This window comes from Pogoniulus pusillus, chromosome 12 (genome assembly GCF_015220805.1).
Source record: "Pogoniulus pusillus isolate bPogPus1 chromosome 12, bPogPus1.pri, whole genome shotgun sequence".
Classification (NCBI taxonomy): domain Eukaryota; kingdom Metazoa; phylum Chordata; class Aves; order Piciformes; family Lybiidae; genus Pogoniulus; species Pogoniulus pusillus.
The window spans coordinates 30937125-30958220 of NC_087275.1; the positions used below are offsets into that span (position 1 = coordinate 30937125).

The window sequence follows — 21096 nt, forward strand, 5'->3', positions numbered from 1 at the left end:
GATCTCCCAGGCCAAAATCTGTCCCATAGGATAATGAAGGGACAGGAAAGAGAGGAAAAATCAAACTGGGATCCTCCAGACTAAAATCCATCCCATAGGATAATGAAGGAAAAGGAAAGAGAGGAAAAATCAAACTGGGATCCTCCAGGCTAAAATCTGTCCCATAGGATAATGAAGGAACAGGAAAGAGAGGAAAAATCAAACTGGGATCCTCCAGGCTAAAATCTGTCCCATAGGATAAAGAAGGAACAGGAAAGAGAGGAAAAATCAAACTGGGATCCTCCAGGCTAAAATCTGTCCCATAGGATAATGAACAGGAAAGAGGAAAAATCAAAGTGGAATCCTCCAGGCTAAATCTGTCCCATAGGATAATGAAGGAACAGGAAAGAGAGGAAAAATCAAACTGGGATCCTCCAGGCTAAAATCCATCCCATAGGATAATGAAGGAAAAGGAAAGAGAGGAAAAATCAAACTGGGATCCTCCAGGCTAAAATCTGTCCCATAGGATAATGAACAGGAAAGAGGAAAAATCAAAGTGGAATCCTCCAGGCTAAATCTGTCCCATAGGATAATGAAGGAACAGGAAAGAGAGGAAAAATCAAACTGGGATCCTCCAGGCTAAAATCTGTCCCATAGGATAATGAAGGAACAGGAAAGAGGAAAAATCAAACTGGGATCCTCCAGGCTAAAATCTGTCCCATAGGATAATGAAGGAACAGGAAAGAGGAAAAATCAAACTGGGATCCTCCAGGCTAAATCTGTCCCATAGGATAATGAAGGAAAAGGAAAGAGAGGAAAAATCAAACTGGGATCCTCCAGGCTAAAATCTGTCCCATAGGATAATGAAGGAAAAGGAAAGAGAGGAAAAATCAAACTGGGATCCTCCAGGCTAAAATCTGTCCCATAGGATAATGAAGGAACAGGAAAGAGGAAAAATCAAACTGGGATCCTCCAGGCTAAATCTGTCCCATAGGATAATGAAGGAAAAGGAAAGAGAGGAAAAATCAAACTGGGATCCTCCAGGCTAAAATCTGTCCCATAGGATAATGAAGGAAAAGGAAAGAGAGGAAAAATCAAACTGGGATCCTCCAGGCCAGAATGTGGTCCTAGGATGATGAAGAAGAAGAAAGGAAAAAAATCAGAACTGGAATCTCCAGCCAGAATCTGTCCCATTGGATGATGAAGGAAAAGCAAAGAGAGCAAAAGCCACACTGGCATCCCCCAGGTCAGGATGTGTCCCACAGGATGATGATGAAAAGGGAGAGGGAGCAAAAACCAAACTGCACCCAGGGCTGCAGACAAGCCAATGAAGTCATAGACAGTAAGCTGAAGATGAGCCAGCAGTGTGCCCAGGTGGCCAAGAGAGCCAATGGCATCCTGGCCTGCATCAGGACCAGTGTGGCCAGCAGGACAAGGGAGGTTATTCTGCCCCTGTACTCAGCACTGCTCAGGCCACACCTTGAGTGCTGTGTCCAGTTCTGGGCCCCTCAATTCAAGAAGGATGTTGAGGTGCTGGAACATGTCCAGAGAAGGGCAACAAAGCTGGTGAGGGGCCTGGAGCACAAATCCTATGAGGAGAGGTTGAGGGAGCTGGGGGTGTGCAGCCTGCAGAAGAGGAGGCTCAGGGGTGACCTTATTGCTGTCTACAATTACCTGAAGGGACATTGTAGCCAGGTGGGGGGTGGCCTCTTTTCTCAGGCAACCAGCAACAGAACAAGGGGACACAGTCTCAAGCTGTGCCAGGGTAGGTATAGGCTGGATGTTAGGAAGAAGTTCTTCACAGAGAGAGTGATTGGCATTGGAATGGGCTGCCCAGGGAGGTGGTGGAGTCACTGTCCCTGGGGGTCTTCAAGCAAAGACTGGCTGAGGCACTTAGTGCCATGGTCTGGTTGACTGGATAGGGCTGGGGGATAGGTTGGGCTGGATGAGCTTGGAGCTCTCTTCCAACCTGCCTGATTCTATGATTCTATCCCTTGTGATGCATCATTGGGATGACAGGAAAGAAGTCAGGTGAGAAGATAAAATCCACAAGTAAAATGAAACTAGAAGCAACCACTCGAAAAGAGGAAGCCAAATGACCACAATCTAAGCAGGAGCAGCCTGAGCCTTTGCTGCTGGCATCCTGCACCTGCCTCACATCCAGCACAGAGCCACCCCCGGAGTGAGGTGATGCTTCAGTGTGAGGGATGGGGAGAACCAGAGAATCAGGCAGGGTAGGAAGGGACCACAAGGAGCAGGCAGTTCCAGCCCCCCTGCCATGCCCAGGGACACCCTACCCTAGAGCAGGCTGCACACAGCCTCAGCCAGCCTGGCCTCAAACACCTCCAGCCATGGGGCCTCAACCACCTCCCTGGGCAACCCCTGCCAGCCTCTCACCACTCTCCTGCTCAACAACTTCCTCCTCACCTCCAGCCTCACTCTCCCCACCTCCAGCTTTGCTCCATTCCCCCCAATCCTGACACTCCCTTACACCCTCAAAAGTCCCTCCCCAGCTTTTTTGTGTCCCCTTCAGATGCTGGAAGGCCACAAGAAGGTCCCCTGGGAGCCTCCTCTGCTCCAGCCTGCACAGCCCCAACTCTTTCAGGCTGTGCTCACAGCAGAGCTGCTGCAGCCTCTCAGCATCCTCCTGGCCCTGCTCTGGACACTCTCCAGCATCTCCACAGCCCTCTTGTCCCAGGGGCTCCAGAGCTGGATGCAGGGCTCCAGGTGGGCTCTCAGCAGAGCACAGCAGAGGGGGAGAATCCCCTCCCTGGCCCTGCTGGCCACACTGCTGCTGCTGCAGCCCAGGCTCTGCTTGGCTTTCTGGGCTGCAAGTGCACACTGCTGGCTCCTGCTCAGCTTCTCCTCCAGCAGCACCCCCAAGTCCCTCTCCTCAGGGCTGCTCTCCACACACTCCCTGCCCAGCCTGCATTTGTGCTTGGCATTGCCTCCACCCAGCTGCAGGACCTTGCCCTTGGTCTTGTTGCACCTCCTGAGCTTGGCTTGTGCCCACCTCTGCAGCCTGCCCAGGTGCCTCTGGATGGATCCCTGCCCTCCAGCCTGGCTGCTGCACCACACAGCTTGGTGTGGGCAGCAAACTTGCCGAGGCTGCACTCAGTGTGAGCAGGAATTTCCAGAGCAGGTGAGGAAATCAAAGCAGAGCAGCTAAGCAGCATCAATTTGGAAGTGCCTGTGTAGAAGGAGTCATTCTTTAAGTAGCATGATTAGGCTAATTAAGGTCTGTTTAGGTTCTCATTTGCATTTTAAGGATTTGATTACCCAACCAGCAAGAAGAGAGACTGCTTCTCTCCTGTGTTTCCTTGACAGTGTGTGGCACAATCTGCCCTCTCATGTTTGCAAATAAAGGAAACATCTGGAAATTGGAACCTGCTTCCTTCCATGCCAAAGCTACCAGCAGCAGGTAACTAACAGTGCTAACTGCTACTCCTAAGAGCAGCACTGGCCCTTACTCAGTGCTTCCACTCAAAGAATGACTCCATAAATCCCTGCTGTCCCATCCCAAATTCTAACTGTGACCAGGAGATATAATCCATTGTTAATTGAGATTCAATTACCAACATCCTTCCCCCCCCCCCCCCCTCTTTTTTTTCTCTTAATCATCATTCAATTAACTTTAAGCTTTGGGCTTACCACCACTGTGCACCAGGAGAGGGATACCTACAGCTTACCAAAGGAGCTTCTGAGTAGCTAAGAGGGAGGTGGGGGGGAATACTATAAGCTTTTTATTGCAGGGTCACAAAGTGTTGGAAGGGACCTCTGGAGAGCTTCCAGTCCAACCCAGGACCAGAGAAGGAGCAGAGAATCCAGGGCAGCTCACACAGGAACACATCCAGACAGGGCTGGAAAGGCTCCAGAGAAGGAGACTCCACAACCTCTCTGGGCAGCCTGTGCCAGGGCTCTGTCACCCTTACAGTCAAGAAGTTCTTCCTCATGGGGAGATGGAACTTGCTGTGCTGCAGTGTCCATCCCTTGCCCCCCTTGCCCCTTGTGCTATGCCAGGGCACAAGTGAGCAGAGGCTGTTCCTGTGCTGCAGTGTCCATCCCTTGCCCCTTGTGCTATGCCAGGGCACAAGTGAGCAGAGGCTGTTCCTGTGCTGCAGTGTCCATCCCTTCCCCCTTGTGCTATGCCAGGGCATAAGTGAGCAGAGGCTGTCCCTGTGCTGCAGTGTCCATCCCTTGCCCCTTGTGCTATGCCAGGGCATAAGTGAGCAGAGGCTGTCCCTGTCCCTTCCTGCCTGACCCCTAGCCATCAAATATTTTTTTACTCACAGAATGGTTTAGGTTGGAAAGGATGCAAGGATGATCCAGGGACACCTCCCACTAGAACAGGTTGCTCAAGGGCTCATCCAGCCTGGCCCTTGAACACCTCCCTGGGCAACCTGTGCCAGTGTCTCACCACCCTCACTGCAAACAACTTCTTCCTAACATCCAGTTTCAATCTCCTCTCTGCCAGTTCAAACCTATTCCTCCTCCTCCTCTCATTACAAGTCCTTGTCAATAGTCCCTCCCCAGCCCTCCTGTAGCCCCCTTCAGATCCTGCAAGGCCACTCCAAGGTCTCCTCCAAGCCTTCTCTTCTCCAGCCTGCACAGCCCCAACTCTCTCAGCCTGTGCTCAGAGCAGAGCTGCTGCAGCCCTCTGAGCATCTTGGTGGCCTCCTCTGGACTGGCTCCAACACTTCCATGTCCTTCTTGTGCTGGGGGCTCCAGAACTGCCCCCAGGACTGCAGGTGGGGTCTGAGGAGAGCAGAGCCAAGAGGCAGAATCCCCTCCCTTGCCCTGTGCCCACACTGCTCTTGCTGCAGCCCAGCACAGGGTTTTATAGACATTGCTCAGATCCCCTCTCAGCCTTCTCCTCTCCAGACTAACCATCCCCAGGGCTCTCAGCCTTTCCTCACCAGGCAGTGCTTTTTGTGGTTGGAAACAAATCATAGAATCATAGAATCAGCCAGGTTGGAAGAGAGCTCCAAGCTCATCCAGCCCAACCTAGCACCCAGCCCTGCCCAACCAACCAGACCATGGCACTAAGTGCCCCAGCCAGGCTTGGCTGCAACACCTCCAGCCACACAGACTCCACCACCTCCCTGGGCAGCCCATTCCAGTGCCAATCACTCTCTCTGACAACAACTTCCTCACAACATCCAGCCTGGACCTCCCCTGGCACAGCTTGAGGCTGTGTCCTCTTGTTCTGTTGCTGGCTGCCTGGCAGCAGAGCCCAACCCTACCTGGCTACAGCCTCCCTGCAGGCAGCTGCAGGCAGCAATGAGCTCTGCCCTGAGCCAGCTCTGCCCTGAGCCTCCTTTGCTGCAGGCTGCACCCCCCACAGCTCCCTCAGCCTCTCCTCACAGGGCTGTGCTCCAGGCCTCTGTAGCTGTGAGCATCATTCCATCCAAACCTACACCAATCCATCTCAATTCCTGTTAGAAGGTGATGGAAATTTGCCTCTTGTCTACTCACTCTGTCTTGGGGACCTCTTTCCTGAGCCAGTAGAAGTCAGACTGGGCGGCATACTTGCGAGTCTGCAGCACGTTGCCAAAGTAATCTCCTTCTGTGAACTTCAGCTGTGAGAGAGGAAGCACAGCCACGAGTGACAGACAGCCAAGGAACCCAAAGCTGAGCCACACCAAGCTAAGCACCCACATTTCAGAGCCACTCTCAAAGCAAGGGACAATGTCACAGTATCCCAGTATCATCAGGGTTGGAAGAGACCTCACAGATCATCAAGTCCAACCCTTTAGCACAGAGCTCAAGGCCAGACCATGGCACCAAGTGCCACGTCCAGTCCTGCCTTGAACAGCTCCAGGGACGGCGACTCCACCACCTCCCCGGGCAGCCCATTCCAGTGTCCAATGACTCTCTCAGGGAAGAACTTTCTCCTCACCTCCAGCCTAAATCTCCCCTGGCACAGCCTGAGGCTGTGTCCTCTCGTTCTGGTGCTGGCCACCTGAGAGAAGAGAGCAACCTCCTCCTGGCCACAACCACCCCTCAGGTAGTTGTAGACAGCAATAAGGTCACCCCTGAGCCTCCTCTTCTCCAGGCTAACCAATCCCAGCTCCCTCAGCCTCTCCTCGTAGGGCTGTGCTCAAGGCCTCTCCCCAGCCTCGTCGCCCTTCTCTGGACATGCTCAAGCATCTCAATGTCCTTCCTAAACTGGGGGGCCCAGAACTGAACACAGCACTCAAGGTGTGGTCTAAGCAGTGCAGAGCACAGGGGCAGAATGACCTCCCTGCTCCTGCTGGCCACACCATTCCTGATGCAGGCCAGGATGCCACTGGCTCTCTTGGCCACCTGGGCACACTGCTGGCTCATGTTCAGGCAGGTATCAATCAGCACCCCCAGATCCCTCTCTGTCTGGCTGCTCTCAGCCACTCTGACCCTAGCCTGTATCTCTGCATGGGGTTGTTGTGGCCAAAGTGCAGCACCCTGCACTTGGAGCTATTGAACCCCATCCCATTGGCCTCTGCCCATTTGTCACGCTCGGTAGGAAGGCTCCTCTGGGGAGACCTCAGAGCAGCCTTCCAGTGCCTGAAGGCAGCCTGCAAGAAAGCTGGGAAGGGACTTCTAGCAAGGACTGGGAGTGATAGACAAAGAGGGAATGGGTTTGGCTGTTCAGGGTTGAACTTGTCAATCTGTTTTGCCAGTGACCTTCAGTAAGATCATTCATCATCTGCCTGCCACAGTTACCCCTTTGGAAAAGGGTTAAGCATATTGTTGTTCTTCACCACCTTATTCCCCACCACCTTATTCTTAGAATCACAGAATCACTCAGGGTTGGAAGGGAGCACAAGGAGCAGCCAGTTCCAAGCCCCCTGCCATGCCCAGGGACACCCTACCCTAGGGCAGGCTGCACACAGCCTCAGCCAGCCTGGCCTCAAACACCTCCAGCCATGGGGCCTCAACCACCTCCCTGGGCAACCCCTGCCAGGCTCTCACCACTCTCCTGCTCAACAACTTCCTCCTCACCTCCAGCCTCACTCTCCCCACCTCCAGCTTTGCTCCATTCCCCCCACTCCTGACACTCCCTCACAGCCTCAAAAGTCCCTCCACAGCTCTTTTGTAGCCCCCTTCATATGCTGGAAGGCCACAAGAAGGTCCCCTGGGAGCCTCCTCTGCTCCAGCCTGCACAGCCCCAACTCTTTCAGGCTGTGCTCACAGCAGAGCTGCTGCAGCCTCTCAGCATCCTCCTGGCCCTGCTCTGGACACTCTCCAGCATCTCCACAGCCCTCTTGTCCCAGGGGCTCCAGAGCTGGATGCAGGACTCCAGGTGGGGTCTCAGCAGAGCAGAGCAGAGGGGGAGAATCCCCTCCCTGGCCTGCTGGCCACACTGCTGCTGCTGCAGCCCAGACTCTGCTTGGCTTTCTGGGCTGCAAGTGCACACTGCTGGCTCCTGCTCAGCTTCTCCTCCACCAGCACCCCCAAGTCCCTCTCCTCACAGCTGCTCTCCAGACACTCCCTGCCCAGCCTGCATTGGTGCTTGGCATTGCCTCCACCCAGCTGCAGGACCTTGCCCTTGCTCTTGTTGAACCTCCTGAGCTTGGCTTGTGCCCACCTCTGCAGCCTGTGCAGGTGCCTCTGGATGGATCCTGCCCTCTTTTGGCTGCTGCACCACACAGCTTGGTGTGGGCAGCAAACTTGCTGAGGCTGCACTCAGTGCCTCTGACCATGGCACCCACAGAGATGCTGAACAAGACTGGTCCCAGGACTGATCCCTGGGGGACTCTGCCTGTCACTGCCTGCACTTGGCCATGGAGCCATTGGCAGCCACTCTTTGGGTGCAGCCATCAAGCCACCTCTTTATCCATCAGTGCTCCACCCATCAAACCCATGTGTCACCAGCCTGGAGACCAGGATGTGGTGTGGGACAGTGCCAGAGGCCTTGCTCAGGGCCAGGTAAATGACATCAATTGCTCACTCCCTATCTACTCATGTTGTGACCTGTTCATAGAAGGCCACTTTCTGGAGACCATTCTGTTGAAGATAAATGGTTTTGAGTTGCTTCACATTTGCAACCAAAGGGCAAGGACTGGCTGCAACACAGAGAAGAAGGAAGCTGCAGGTCTGACACTTACTGTTTTGATGTCTTCATTAATGTATGTGTCATTCATGATGAAGGGAGGGTAACCCACTTTTGCCATGACTGCTTTTGCCTTTGAAAAAGAAGGGGGGAAAGGAAGATGTGTTAGCAGATAGCAGCATTTCTTTGCATCTGCCTTATTTCCCCCCTACCCATCTCCCAGTTGGGTGATAGGTTGGATCCAGCCCAACCTAGCACCCAGCCCTGCCCAACCAACCAGACCATGGCACTAAGTGCCCCAGCCAGGCTTGGCTGCAACACCTCCAGGCACAGCCACTCCACCACCTCCCTGGGCAGCCCATTCCAGTGCCAATCACTCTCTCTGCCAGCAACTTCCTAACAACATCCAGCCTAGACCTGCCCTGCCACAGCTTCAGCCTCTGTCCCCTTCTTCTGCTGCTGGCTGCCTGGCAGCAGAGCCCAACCCCACCTGGCTACAGCCTCCCTGCAGGCAGCTGCAGGCAGCAATGAGCTCTGCCCTGAGCCTCCTCTGCTGCAGGCTGCACCCCCCCAGTTCCCTCAGCTTCTCCTCACAGGGCTGTGCTCCAGGCCCCTCCCCAGCCTTGCTGCCCTGCTCCAAACACCTTCCAGCACCTCAACAGCTCTCTGCAATGAAGGAGCCCACAACTGGACACAGCACTCCAGGGGTGGCCTGAGCTTGCTGAGCACAGGGGTGGGCAGAAGAAGCTCCCTTGTCCTGCTGCCCACACTGCTCCTGAGCCAGCCCAGGCTGCCATTGGCTCTGCTGCCCACCTGGGCACACTGCTGCCTTCCTGGAAGTGTTGAAGGCCAGGTTGGATAAGGCCTTGAGTGACCTGTTCTAGTGGAAGGTGTTCCTGCCTATAGCAGGGGGTTGGAACTGGATGATCCTTGAGGCCCCTTCCAACCTAAACCATTCCCTGATTCTGTTTAACCAAAGTTGCTTTTTGCCTCCTGTTTTATTTCCCAAGAAGAAAGATTCTCTTTCTCTCCTTCAAGCTCCTTCAATGTCTCCATCTCATTTCCAGCAGAAAGTCATAATCCTCCACTTGTGACATCACAATTCATTGGGGTTGAGATAATGAAGATGTCACAAACAGAAGGTGACAACTTCAGGTAGGAAATTAACATCAGGAGCAAATGACCTCTTAAGAGAGAAGGTTTCTATTGTCATGCAAATCTCTCTAGTGATAAAAAAAGATGTAATGGGAGGGAAATGCTGAGCAGGAAATATGAAATGAGCCAAATTAACTCTCAATAGGAGGTAGAGAGCTTCTGGAGACATTTTAAATGCAGGGGGAGGGGATATAAAGTGATAGTGGTGAGGATTCATCTGCAAGTTTGTAAGTAATGAAAAAGGTTCAGAGAGTTGAGGTTGTTCAGCCTGGAGAAGAGAATGCTGCAGAGAGACCTAAAAGTTGCATTTCAATAGCTGAAGGGGACCTGCAAGACAGCTGAGGAGGGACTGTTTGCAAGGACATGGAGCAATGACTTTAAACTAGAGAAGGTCATGTCAGAGAGAGTGATTGGCACTGGAATGGGCTGCCCAGGGAGGTGGTGGAGTGGCTGTGGCTGGAGGTGTTGCAGCCAAGCCTGGCTGGGGCACTTAGTGCCATGGTCTGGTTGGTTGGGCAAGGCTGGGTGCTAGGTTGGGCTGGATGAGCTTGGAGCTCTCTTCCAACCTAGCTGATTCTATGACACAGACTCAAGTTGTGCTGGGGCAGGTCTAGGCTGGATGTTAGGAGGAAGTTGTTGGCAGAGAGAGTGATTGGCATTAGAATGGGCTGCCCAGGGAGGTTGTGGAGTGGCTGTGGCTGGAGGTGTTGAAGCCAAGCCTGGCTGGGGCACTTAGTGCCATGGTCTGGTTGGTTGGGCAGGGCTGGGTGCTAGGTTGGGCTGGCTGAGCTGGGAGCTCTCTGCCAACCTGCTTGATTCTATGATTTGCTGCTCACTTCAGTAATAATTAACAGCAGTTTGGAGACTTCCTCCTCACAGAGCACAAGAAAGTGGAAATCTCTTCTCTGAGTGGCTTCCTCTTTGCTCATTTCCCCTGTGGTAAGATTAAAGCCATGTTTAAGAGAGCAGCCCTCCAGGAGGCAGGCACAGGCTCCTAGGCAGAGCAAATGAAACGTGACAAATGCAGAGGAAGCAGCCATGTGGCAGCTGCACATCAGTCCTCTGTCAGCACAACATGCACCACTTTTTGGGGCTGAAGAGCTCATTTCATTCCTTTCTCTGATCTGCACATCAAATAATCACATCTACAGGAAGAAAAGGCAAGGGCCAGTGGGATGCTCTCCTCAGAACCACAGAAGCATGCAGCTTGGCAAAGCCCTTCAGGGTCCACCAAGCCCAAACTACAGCCCTACTCTGCAAGGTTCACCTTAAACCATAGCCCCAAGCACCACATCCAAACCACATATCCAGGGTGGGTGACTCCACCACCTCCCTGGGCAGCTCATTCCAGTCCCTGACTGCTCTCTCTCTGTGTCCAACCTAAACCTCCCCAGCCTCAGCTTGAGGCCATTCCCATTGTTCTGTCTCCTGTTACCTGTGAGAAGAGCCCAGCAGCAGCCTCTCCACAGTGTCCCTTCAGGTGGTTGATATTCCCCAGCTATCAGTAAGTACTCTGCCACCCTTACACTGTAGGGTAAATGAAGAGAACTAACAGAAGCACAGCATGTTAGGGCTTGGAAGGGACAGAGGTCATCCAGTCCAAGCCCCCTACCAGAGCAGGAGCACCTACAGCAGCTCACACAGGAACACATCCAGGTGGGGATTGAGTACCTCCAGAGAGGTAGACTCCACACCCCCCCTGAGCAGCCTGTGCCAGGGCTCTGGCACCCTCACAGGGATAAAAATCTTCCTCAGGTTCACATGGAACTTCCTATTCCTCAGCTCCCACCCATTGCCCCTTATGCTGGCACTGGGCATCACCCAGCAGAGCCTGGCTCCAGCCTCCTGCCACTCACCTGCACATCTTTATCAACATGAATGAGGTCACCTCTCAGCTCCTCCTCTCCAAGCTAAAAAAGATCCCCTGCTGTCTGCAGAGGGGTTGGACTGAATGACCTTTGGAGGTCCTCTCCAAGCTAAAAAGGATGCCCTGCTGTCTGCAGAGGGGTTGGACTGAATGACCTTTGGAGGTCCTCTCCAAGCTAAAAAGATCCCCTGCTGTCTGCAGAGGGTTTGGACTGGATGACCTCTGGAGGTCCTCTCCAAGCTAAAAAGGATGCCCTGCTGTCTGCAGAGGGGTTGGACTGAATGACCTTTGGGGGTCCTCTCCAAGCTAAAAAGGATGCCCTGCTGTCTGCAGAGGGTTTGGACTGGATGACCTCTGGAGGTCCTCTCCAAGCTAAAAAGGATGCCCTGCTGTCTGCAGAGGGGTTGGACTGAATGACCTTTGGGGGTCCTCTCCAAGCTAAAAAGGATGCCCTGCTGTCTGCAGAGGGGTTGGACTGGATGACCTCTGGGGGTCCTCTCCAAGCTAAAAAGGATGCCCTGCTGACTGCAGAGGGGTTGGACTGGGTGACCTTTGGGAGTCCTCTCCAAGCTAAAAAGGATGCCCTGCTGACTGCAGAGGGGTTGGACTGGGTGACCTTTGGAGGTCCTCTCCAAGCTAAAAAGGATGCCCTGCTGACTGCAGAGGGGTTGGACTGAATGACCTTTGGAGATGCCTTCCAGCCCAGCCCATTCTGTGATTCTGGACTCCACAACCTCTCTGTGCAGCCTGCTCCAGAGCTCTGGCACCCTCACCCTGAATTAGTTTCTCCTCATGTTGAGGTGGAACCTCCTATGTTCCAGCTTGCACTTCCTATTCCTTGTCCTATCACTGGGCACCACCAGAAAAAAAGTGCTCAGAGCTTTCTTCTTGGTGGCTCAGGCTGACAGATAAAGGACTAGAACAGGCCAGGGAGGCTGTGGAGTCTCCTTCTCTGGAGATATTCAAACCCCACCTGGCTTTGTTCCTGTGTGAGCTGCTCTGGGTGCTGCTGCTCTGGCAGGGGGGTTGGACTGGATGAGCTTTGGAGGTCCCTTCCAGCCCCTGCCACTCTGTGGTTCTGTGACATGGAGCTCACCACAGGCAGGAGATGCACATCCACTGGAGACAGAGAGGGAATGTCGAGGAGATATAAGAGGATGCCTTCATAGATGCCTCCACACAGAGAATGAGCCTTTTATACCTCAGTACCTGTTACTGTTCAGCTGAGTGACTACAATGTCTTTATAACTGTTCCTCTGCAGCACACAGTAGTGAATCTTACAGCTGAAACTGCCCAAGACTTCCAGGGGTGGTGGAGGACTCCCTGACCTTTGGAAGAATTCCTCTGTCTTTTAGCACAGCAATGCTTTTGCCTTGCCTCTGTGCCTCAGAAGCTGCAGATACAGCCTGGTCCCTGAGCCATCTGCAGGTGTGTCCATCCATCTGTCTCCCTCCTTCTATTTCCAGCAGGAAATTTGTCACAAGTCTCTGGATGTCACACACCCATCCTGGCCTTATGGAGCAGTGGTAGAGGCTGAAAAATGACAGCTGCAAGATGAGGGTTAAATACAATTTCCTCTGCCTTCACCTGCTTCCCACTCTCTGTTTGCAGGGTGCTGAGGTTATTAATGGAACTGAGGTCCCTGCACAACTGAGTGAGCAGTAGCAGCAGCCAGATAACAAGGCAGAAGCTGACAGCAGCAATCTAGCCCTCCAGATAAGAGATAAGCAAACATGCCATGGCTATTAGTTTCCACTCTGGCCAGCAGAGAAGAACATCTCCTGTGGTTACTGAGCAGGCAAAGTCCAGTTTCACCCCAGAAGGGTAAATTCAATTCAGGAGATTGGTCCTGGAGTTCAGAAAGAAAGGAAGTGCTTTGATGAGAAACAGTCATTTGACTGGGAAAGGGGGAAGAAAGGGAGAGAGGGGAAGAAAGGGAGAGAGGGGAAGAAAGGGAGAGAGGGGAAGAAAGGGAGAGAGGGGAAGAAAGGGAGAGAGGGGAAGAAAGGGAGAGAGGGGAAGAAAGGGAGAGAGGGGAAGAAAGGGAGAGAGGGGAAGAAAGGGAGAGAGGGAGTGTTGTCCATCTGCTGGCAAATGAAGACCTATTCTTACTAAGAGGGAAGTCTGGAACTCTTCTGTGCTAGAACTGCAGAACATCAGTGGCTGGAAGGGACCTTGGAAGATGATCTGGTCCAACCCTCCTGGCAGAGCAGGAGCACCTAGAGCAGGTCACACTGCAATGCATCCAAACCATTTCAGGTAGCTGCAGACAGTGATGAAGTCTGCCTTCAGCCTCCTCTGTTTCACACTACCCATCCCCAGCTCCCTCCATCTCTCCTCATCAGATTTATTCCCCAGGCCCTTCCCCAGCTCCCTTGCCCTCCTCTGCACTGGCTCCAGCACCTCCACATCCCTCTTGTAATGAGGAGCCTCAGACTGAACACAGCACTCGAGGTGTGGCCTCCCCAGAGCTGAGTACAAGAGGGCAATCACCTCCCTGCTCCTGCTGGAGAAGGTCTCCCCTCAGCCTCCCCTTCCTCAAACTAGAATCATAGAAGCAGACAGGGTTGGAAGGGAGCACAAGGATCAGGCAGTTCCAACCCCCCTGCCATGCCCAGGGACACCCTACCCTAGAGCAGGCTGCACACAGCCTCAGCCAGCCTGGCCTCAAACACCTCCAGCCATGGGGCCTCAACCACCTCCCTGGGCAACCCCTGCCAGCCTCTCACCACTCTCCTGCTCAACTTCCTCCTCACCTTCAGCCTCACTCTCCCCACCTCCACCTTTGCTCCATTCCCCCCACTCCTGCCACTCCCTCACAGCCTCAGAAGTCCCTCCCCAGCTTTTTTGGAGCCCCCTTCAGATGCTGGCAGGCCACAAGAAGGTCCCCTGGGAGCCTCCTCTGCTCCAGCCTGCACAGCCCCAACTCTTTCAGGCTGTGCTCATAGGAGAGGACACACATTCCTCATGGGAGAGGAAACAAACCATCCCCAGCTCCTTCAGGCACTCCTCATTCATCCATTATGTTCATCTGATACTGTTTGGCCACTGCCTGAGCCAGCCAGCTCTGGAACCTCTGGTGTGAGCAGTGTGGCTGTCATGTTCCTAGTGGAATCACCCAAACATGAAGAGAGAGCCCAGAGAGAACTGGGAATGATAACAAGCAGTGGATCCAGCCACTGAGTTAGAGGTGAGATGTGAAGGGCTTCAGTGGGGTAAGGCACAGACACCTGCCTCATTTAAAGTGCTACACTAGGTTAAATCAGAGCTTCTACAGAGGGCTCCTCATTTCCTAAGGGCTGTTTCTCTAAATCAGCCTGAGTTCTGTAGGGAGGTTTGATGTAGCTCTCTGAAGCAGCAGAGCAAACTATGGGCTGAAGAAAGCTGCTTAAAACACAGAATCAAGCAGGGTGGCAAAGAGCTCCAAGCTCCCCCAGCCCAACCTAGCACCCAGCCCTGCCCAACCAACCAGACCATGGCACTAAGTGCCCCAGCCAGGCTTGGCTGCAACACCTCCAGCCACAGCCACTCCACCACCTCCCTGGGCAGCCCATTCCAGTGCCAATCACTCTCTCTGACAACAACTTCCTCACAACATCCAGCCTAGACCTCCCCTGGCACAGCTTGTGCCTCTGTCCCCTTCTTCTGCTGCTGGCTGCCTGGCAGCAGAGCCCAACCCCACCTGGCTACAGCCTCCCTGCAGGCAGCTGCAGGCAGCAATGAGCTCTGCCCTGAGCCTCCTCTGCTGCAGGCTGCACCCCCCCAGCTCCCTCAGCCTCTCCTCACAGGGCTGTGCTCCAGGCCCCTCCCCAGCCTTGCTGCCCTGCTCCAAACACCTTCCAGCACCTCAACAGCTCTCTGCAATGGAGGAGCCCAGAGCTGGACACAGCACTCCAGGGGTGGCCTGAGCAGTGCTGAGCACAGGGGTGGGCACAAGAACCTCCCTTGCCCTGCTGCCCACACTGCTCCTGAGCCAGCCCAGGCTGCCATTGGCTCTGCTGCCCACCTGGGCACACTGCTGCCTCCTCTGCAGCTCCTCTGTGCCTGCCTGCTCTCAGCCACTCTGGCCCCAGCCTGCAGTGCTGCTTGGGGTTGTTGTGGCCAAAGTACAGAACCCTGCACTTGGCCTTGTTCAGTCTCATCCCATGGCCTCTGCCCACCCATCCAGCCTGTCCAGGTCCCTCTGCAGGGCTCTCCTACCCTCCAACAGCTCCACAGCTGCTCCTAGCTTGGTGTCATCTGCAACCTTAGTGCTGCTGGACTCAATGCCCTGCTCCAGATCATCAATAAAGACATTGAACAGGATTGGGCCCAGCACTGATCCCTGGGGCACAGCACTGGTGCCAGCTGCCAGCTGGATGTGGCACCATTCACCACCACTCTCTGGTCCCAGCCCTCCAGCCAGTTCCTGACCCGTATCAGAGTGAATCTGTCCAGGCCAGGAGCTGCCAGCTGTGCCAGGAGCTTGTAGAGCCTGAAAGAGACACATCCAGCTAGGCACTGCTCTTATGCTGTCCCATGGTCCTCTTGCCTCATTCTTCAGCCCCAGAGAGATGTGAAGAAAACAAAAGTGATGTATGTGACTTCCTGAGAGAGAAACAAACAAGCAGCATGCAAGTTCAGCAGGCAAAAGACCCAAAACACCAAATGACTGCACAGTGACCTTGGGATTTGTGCTCCATGACCTAAAAGAGGTTAATAATGTTAGAGGAAAAGCTTATTAAAGGAAAACCAACTGCTGGCCTCTTCTTTTTCTGTTGTTTGGCTTTAAAAATAGCATTGCAAACCAAACCAAACCAAGCTGCCTACAGCAGAGGCTGTTTGCAAGCCCCCAGAAAACAGGCTTTGGTGTGAAAGTCTCTTCTGCAAGCTCCTGAAGTCAAAGTGCATTTTAGGAAGGACAGACAGCATTTGGTAAAGTAATAGCTCCTGCCCAAGCAAAGGAGACATTGGAGAATGAATCTGATGAGGAGAGAGTGAAGGAGCTGGGGATGGGTACTTTGAAACAGGGGAGGCTGAGGGCAGACCTCACTGCTGTCTCCAGCTACCTGAAGGGACCTTGTGGAGAGGTTGGTCTCATCTCACAGGTAATTAATAGAATAGAATCATAGAATCAAGCAAGTTGGAAGAGAGCTCCAAGCTCATCCAGGCCAACCTAGCAGCCAGCCCTATCCAATCAACCAGACCATGGCACTAAGTGCCTCATTCAGGCTTTTCTAGTGCTAGAACAAGAGGGAACAGCCTCAAGCTGCCACTGGGGAGGCTTAGACTGGACATGAGGAAGAATTTTATCACAGCAAGAGTGGTTAGGCATTAGTGGAATGGTGTTAGTGGAATGTGCTGCCCAGAGTGGAGTCACCAACCCTGGATGTGTTTCACAGTCGTTTGGCTGTGGTGCTTGGGGCTATGCACCTCGTAGAGATATGGGCTGGGCTTGGTGATGCTGAGAGGCTTTACCAACCTGAATGATTCTGTGGTCTTATGAAGGCTTCAGTGTTTGCTCACTGGATTTGATGCCATCAGAACCAAGAATTTGCTTCATAGGTCAGTTTGGAGCAAGCTACCTCACCCCAGTCTTTGCAGTGGTGCAGGGAGTGGTCCAGCTTCCTTCTGTCTGGTAAGGGGAAGGCTTGAAGGGGGAGCACTAAGTCTGACTCTGACAGGGGTTTATGCAGGTGTAGGTCTCAGCAAGTCTGCTTGCTGGACTTGGTGATGCTGAGGGGCTTTACCTACTTGGATGTTTCTGATCTCAGTGATGATCTTCCACTGAGTTATCCTTTGAGGAGCAGCAGCAGCAGCAAGGGACAGTTTTCAAGATGAGAGCCCTCTTCACACCAGTCCTAACCAAAGGAGTTCCAGATGTGGGTTCTGGGTTCTACCTTCTCCCTGGGGCCCACTGGTACAAAGCTCAGCTACCCATAGCATTTGACTGTACTTTCATTGTGGGGTAACAGAAGAATCATAGAATCAGCCAGGTCAGAAGAGAGCTCCAAGCTCAGCCAGCCCAACCTAGCACCCAGCCCTGCCCAACCAACCAGACCATGGCACTAAGTGCCCCAGCCAGGCTTGGCTGCAACACCTCCAGCCACAGCCACTCCACCACCTCCCTGGGCAGCCCATTCCAGTGCCAATCACTCTCTCTGACAACAGACTCTGAAATGTCATTACAAGTGGAGACTGGCAAGAACTTTCTCCTAACATCCAGCCTAGACCTGCCCTGGCACAGCTTGAGACTCTATCCCCTTTTTCTGGTGCTGCCTACCTGGCAGCAGAGCCCAACCCCACCTGGCTACAGCCTCCCTGCAGGCAGCTGCAGGCAGCAATGAGCTCTGCCCTGAGCCTCCTCTGCTGCAGGCTGCACCCCCCCAGCTCCCTCAGCCTCTCCTCACAGGGCTGTGCTCCAGGCCCCTCCCCCGCCTTGCTGCCCTGCTCCAAACACCTTCCAGCACCTCAGCAGCTCTCTGCAATGCAGGAGCCCAGAACTGGACACAGCACTCCAGGGGTGGCCTGAGCAGTGCTGAGCACAGGGGTGGGCACAAGAACCTCCCTTGTCCTGCTGCCCACACTGCTCCTCAGCCAGCCCAGGATGCCATTGGCTCTCTTGGCCACCTGGGCACTGCTGCCTCCTCTGCAGCTCCTCTCTGCCAGCACCCTGCCTGCTCTCAGCCACTCTGGCCCCAGCCTGCAGTGCTGCTTGGGGTTGTTGTGGCCAAAGTGCAGAACCCTGCACTTGGCCTTGTTCAATCTCATCCCATTGGCCTCTGCCCACCCATGCAGCCTGGCCAGGTCCCTCTGCAGGGCTCTCCTACCCTCCAACAGCTCCACACCTGCTCCTAGCTTGGTGTCATCTGCAACCTTACTGCTGCTGGACTCAATCCCCTGCTCCAGATCATCAACAAAGACACTGAACAGAAAAGGCTCTCTTCTGTCCCCACCCCCTCAGCTGCCATTCTTCCCAGAGGCTGCAAGGTAGCTCAGAGCTCACCTGCTGCCTGGGCAGCCAGAGAGAGGTTTTTTGTCCTGCCACTGCTTCTGCAGCTCACAAAAGACTCCTGCCAGGCATACCCTTGAGGCTGCACTCATTTGAATAATTTCTCTATTCTTCAACCGAAGGCAAATTTTAATGACCCTTACATAAGAGAGAGGCTGAAAGAGTAAGAAGAGAGAGGAACCTTTTGTGGATTTCTTTTTTTTTTGGGGGGGGGGAGGTTGCCTGTGGTTGGTTGGAGATTCTTCTTTCCTCATTCACCATCTCCATTGAACATCCAAGAGGTTAACAGGCAGAGTTTAAGCAAATCGTAGATGCTAGGCAAATAGAGAGCAATAAAAGGAAGGCCAGGGCAGAAAACAGAGCATCACAGCACAGAGCCTAAGGCTGCTCTCCGGCTTGGAGCTCCTTTGGAAGCAGCATGAGCTCCATCCAGAGAGCAAGGTGAGAAGTGCACAAGAAGCCAGACCAAGACACCCAACCCGGGGAAAAACTATCTTGGCAAGCTTGGCTTTCAGGTGGTCTGGTTTAAATCCACCTTTCCATCAGAGGAAGAGAGGAGTGGAGAGAGGCTGGGAGGAAATTGTTTGATGTTATCTCGTTCTATTGTTTTGTTGGAGAGGGGGGGAAAGAAATCAAACCTTAACTCCGAAGTACACAAGGGCTAAAAAGGTGACTCTCAGACAATCAGGTCTGCAAGAGAGCTGTTCCCTGTGCCTAGCTGCCCACTTGATTTGATCCTCCTAATACGTTTTGGGGTCATCAGATTGGCAGTGTCCCCTCTGAGCGACTTAAAACAACAGGGCAGACACAAAAGGAGAAGCACTTCAGTGATGAGATGGAAGTGACAGGCTGCCTGGAGCAAAATCCAAGCATCGATTTCTACCAGAGGGCCTTTTGTGAGTCCTTCAGAGGTCAATTGTTGCTTTGATTGCAAAGCATCAGGCTGACAGCAAGGCACAGGTCTGGCCTCAGCCAAGGGAGAGGTAAGGTGGGCAGTGGTCAGGAAGGCAGCAGAAAGCACAGAGGCAGTGTCTGAATCACCCAGAGGATTTGGAGCTAAGGCTCTTTAAGCCTGCTGAGCTATTAGCACAAGCAGTTCTGATGCTGTGGTTCTGCAGCCTGCTGTGCTCTGCAATAGCACTGCCTCGAGTTTGGGAGTGGTCTGAAATGAAGAGGGAAGCTGAGAAGACCCCCAGAACACTGCAACTGCCTCTCCAAGAGCAAGCTAAGCTCCTTGCTCTGCTGTGAATAGATTGCTGTCTACAGCACACAGCCCTGTGAGGAGAGGCTGAGGGAGCTGGGGGGGTGCAGCCTGCAGCAGAGGAGGCTCAGGGCAGAGCTCATTGCTGCCTGCAGCTGCCTGCAGGGAGGCTGTAGCCAGGTGGGGTTGGGCTCTGCTGCCAGGCAGCCAGCAGCAGAAGAAGGGGACACAGCCTGTAGCTGTTGCAGGGCAGGTCCAGGCTGGATGTTGTTAGGAAGTTGTTGGCAGAGAGAGTGATTGGCACTGGAATGGGCTGCCCAGGGAGGTGGTGGAGTGGCTGTGCCTGGAGGTGTTGCAGCCAAGCCTGGCTGGGGCACTTAGTGCCATGGTCTGGTTGGTTGGGCAGGGCTGGGTGCTAGGTTGGGCTGGCTGAGCTTGGAGGTCTCCTCCAACCTTCTATGAAATCCACAGGACCTGCTCTATCCTGGCTCTGGGGTGATGCAAAGCTCAACAGGAGCCTGCAGTGTGAGTGCAGCCCAGACACAACCCTGTGCTGGGCTGCAGCAAGAGCAGTGTGGGCACAGGGCAAGGGAGGGGATTCTGCCCCTTGGCTCTGCTCTCCTCACACCCCACCTGCAGTCCTGGGGGCAGTTCTGGAGCCCCCAGCACAAGAAGGACATGGAAGTGTTGGAGCCAGTGCAGAGGAGGCCACAAAGATGCTCAGAGGGCTGCAGCAGCTCTGCTATGAGGACAGGCTGAGAGAGTTGGGGCTGTGCAGCCTGGAGAAGAGAAGGCTTGGAGGAGACCCTGGAGTGGCCTTGCAGGATCTGAAGGGGGCTACAGGAGGGCTGGGGAGGGACTATTGACAAGGTCTGGGAATGAGAGGATGAGGAGGAATGGGTTTGAAGTGGCAGAGGGGAGACTGAAACTGGATGTTAGGAAGAAGTTGTTTGCAGTGAGGGTGGTGAGACACTGGCACAGGCTGCCCAAGGAGGTTGTGGAGCACAGAATCACCCAGTGTGATCAAAGATCACACTGGGTGATTCTGTGCTCCACAACCTCCCTGGAGGTGTTCAAGGGCCAGGTTGGATGAATCCCTGAGCAACCTGTTCTAGTGGGAGGTGTCCCTGCCTATCTGTGGCAGGGGGTTGGAACTGTCCCTTCCAACCTAAACCATGCTGTGATTCTATCCTCACCACTCTTTCAAGTAGTTCCCTGTAATTCTTCCTCTGACATTTCTATGTTTCAGCTGTAATTCTCCCTCTCATATTAGAGTCTCAGACAGGCTACATTGAAGAGGATCTCACAGCATCACAGAATGGCAGGGGCTGGAAGGCACCTCCAAAGCTCAGCCAGTCCAACCCCCTGCCAGAGCAGGACCTTATTTAATAGCATCACTAATGGCAGGGGCTGGGAGGGACCTCCAGAGCTCAGCCAGTCCAACCCCCTGCCAGAGCAGGACCTTATTTAATAGCATCACTAATGTTAGGGGCTGGGAGGGACCTCCAGAGCTCAGCCAGTCCAACCCCCTGCCAGAGCAGGACCTTATTTAATAGTATCACTAATGTTAGGGGCTGGGAGGGACCTCCAAAGCTCAGCCAGTCCAACCCCCTGCCAGAGCAGGAGCACCCAGAGCAGCTCACACAGGAACACATCCAGCTGGGTTTGGAATGTCTGCAGAGAGGGAGACTCCACAACCCCCCTGGGCAGCCTGTGCCAGGGCTCTGGCACCCTCATAGGGAAAAAATTCTTCCTCCTGGAACTTCAGCTTCCACCCTTTGCCCCTTGTCCTGTCATTAGACATCTCTGAGCAGAGCCTGGTTCCAGCCTCTTGGCACCCACCTTGCACATCTTTATTAACATGAAAGAG

At 53.8% G+C, this 21096-nt stretch overlaps 1 protein-coding gene across 1 annotated transcript in view; it reads right to left on the bottom strand.

Annotated features, from left to right (window-relative positions):
* PHEX (phosphate regulating endopeptidase X-linked) overlaps positions 1-21096 on the bottom strand; it is an 89907-nt gene that overhangs the window by 20449 nt on the left and 48362 nt on the right. Inside the window, exons 13-14 of the mRNA XM_064152008.1 lie at positions 8067-8144; positions 5455-5558 (exon numbers count right to left, since the gene is read on the bottom strand). Coding sequence (XP_064008078.1) covers positions 5455-5558; positions 8067-8144 — 182 coding nt within the window. The remainder of the gene's footprint in view (positions 1-5454; positions 5559-8066; positions 8145-21096) is intronic.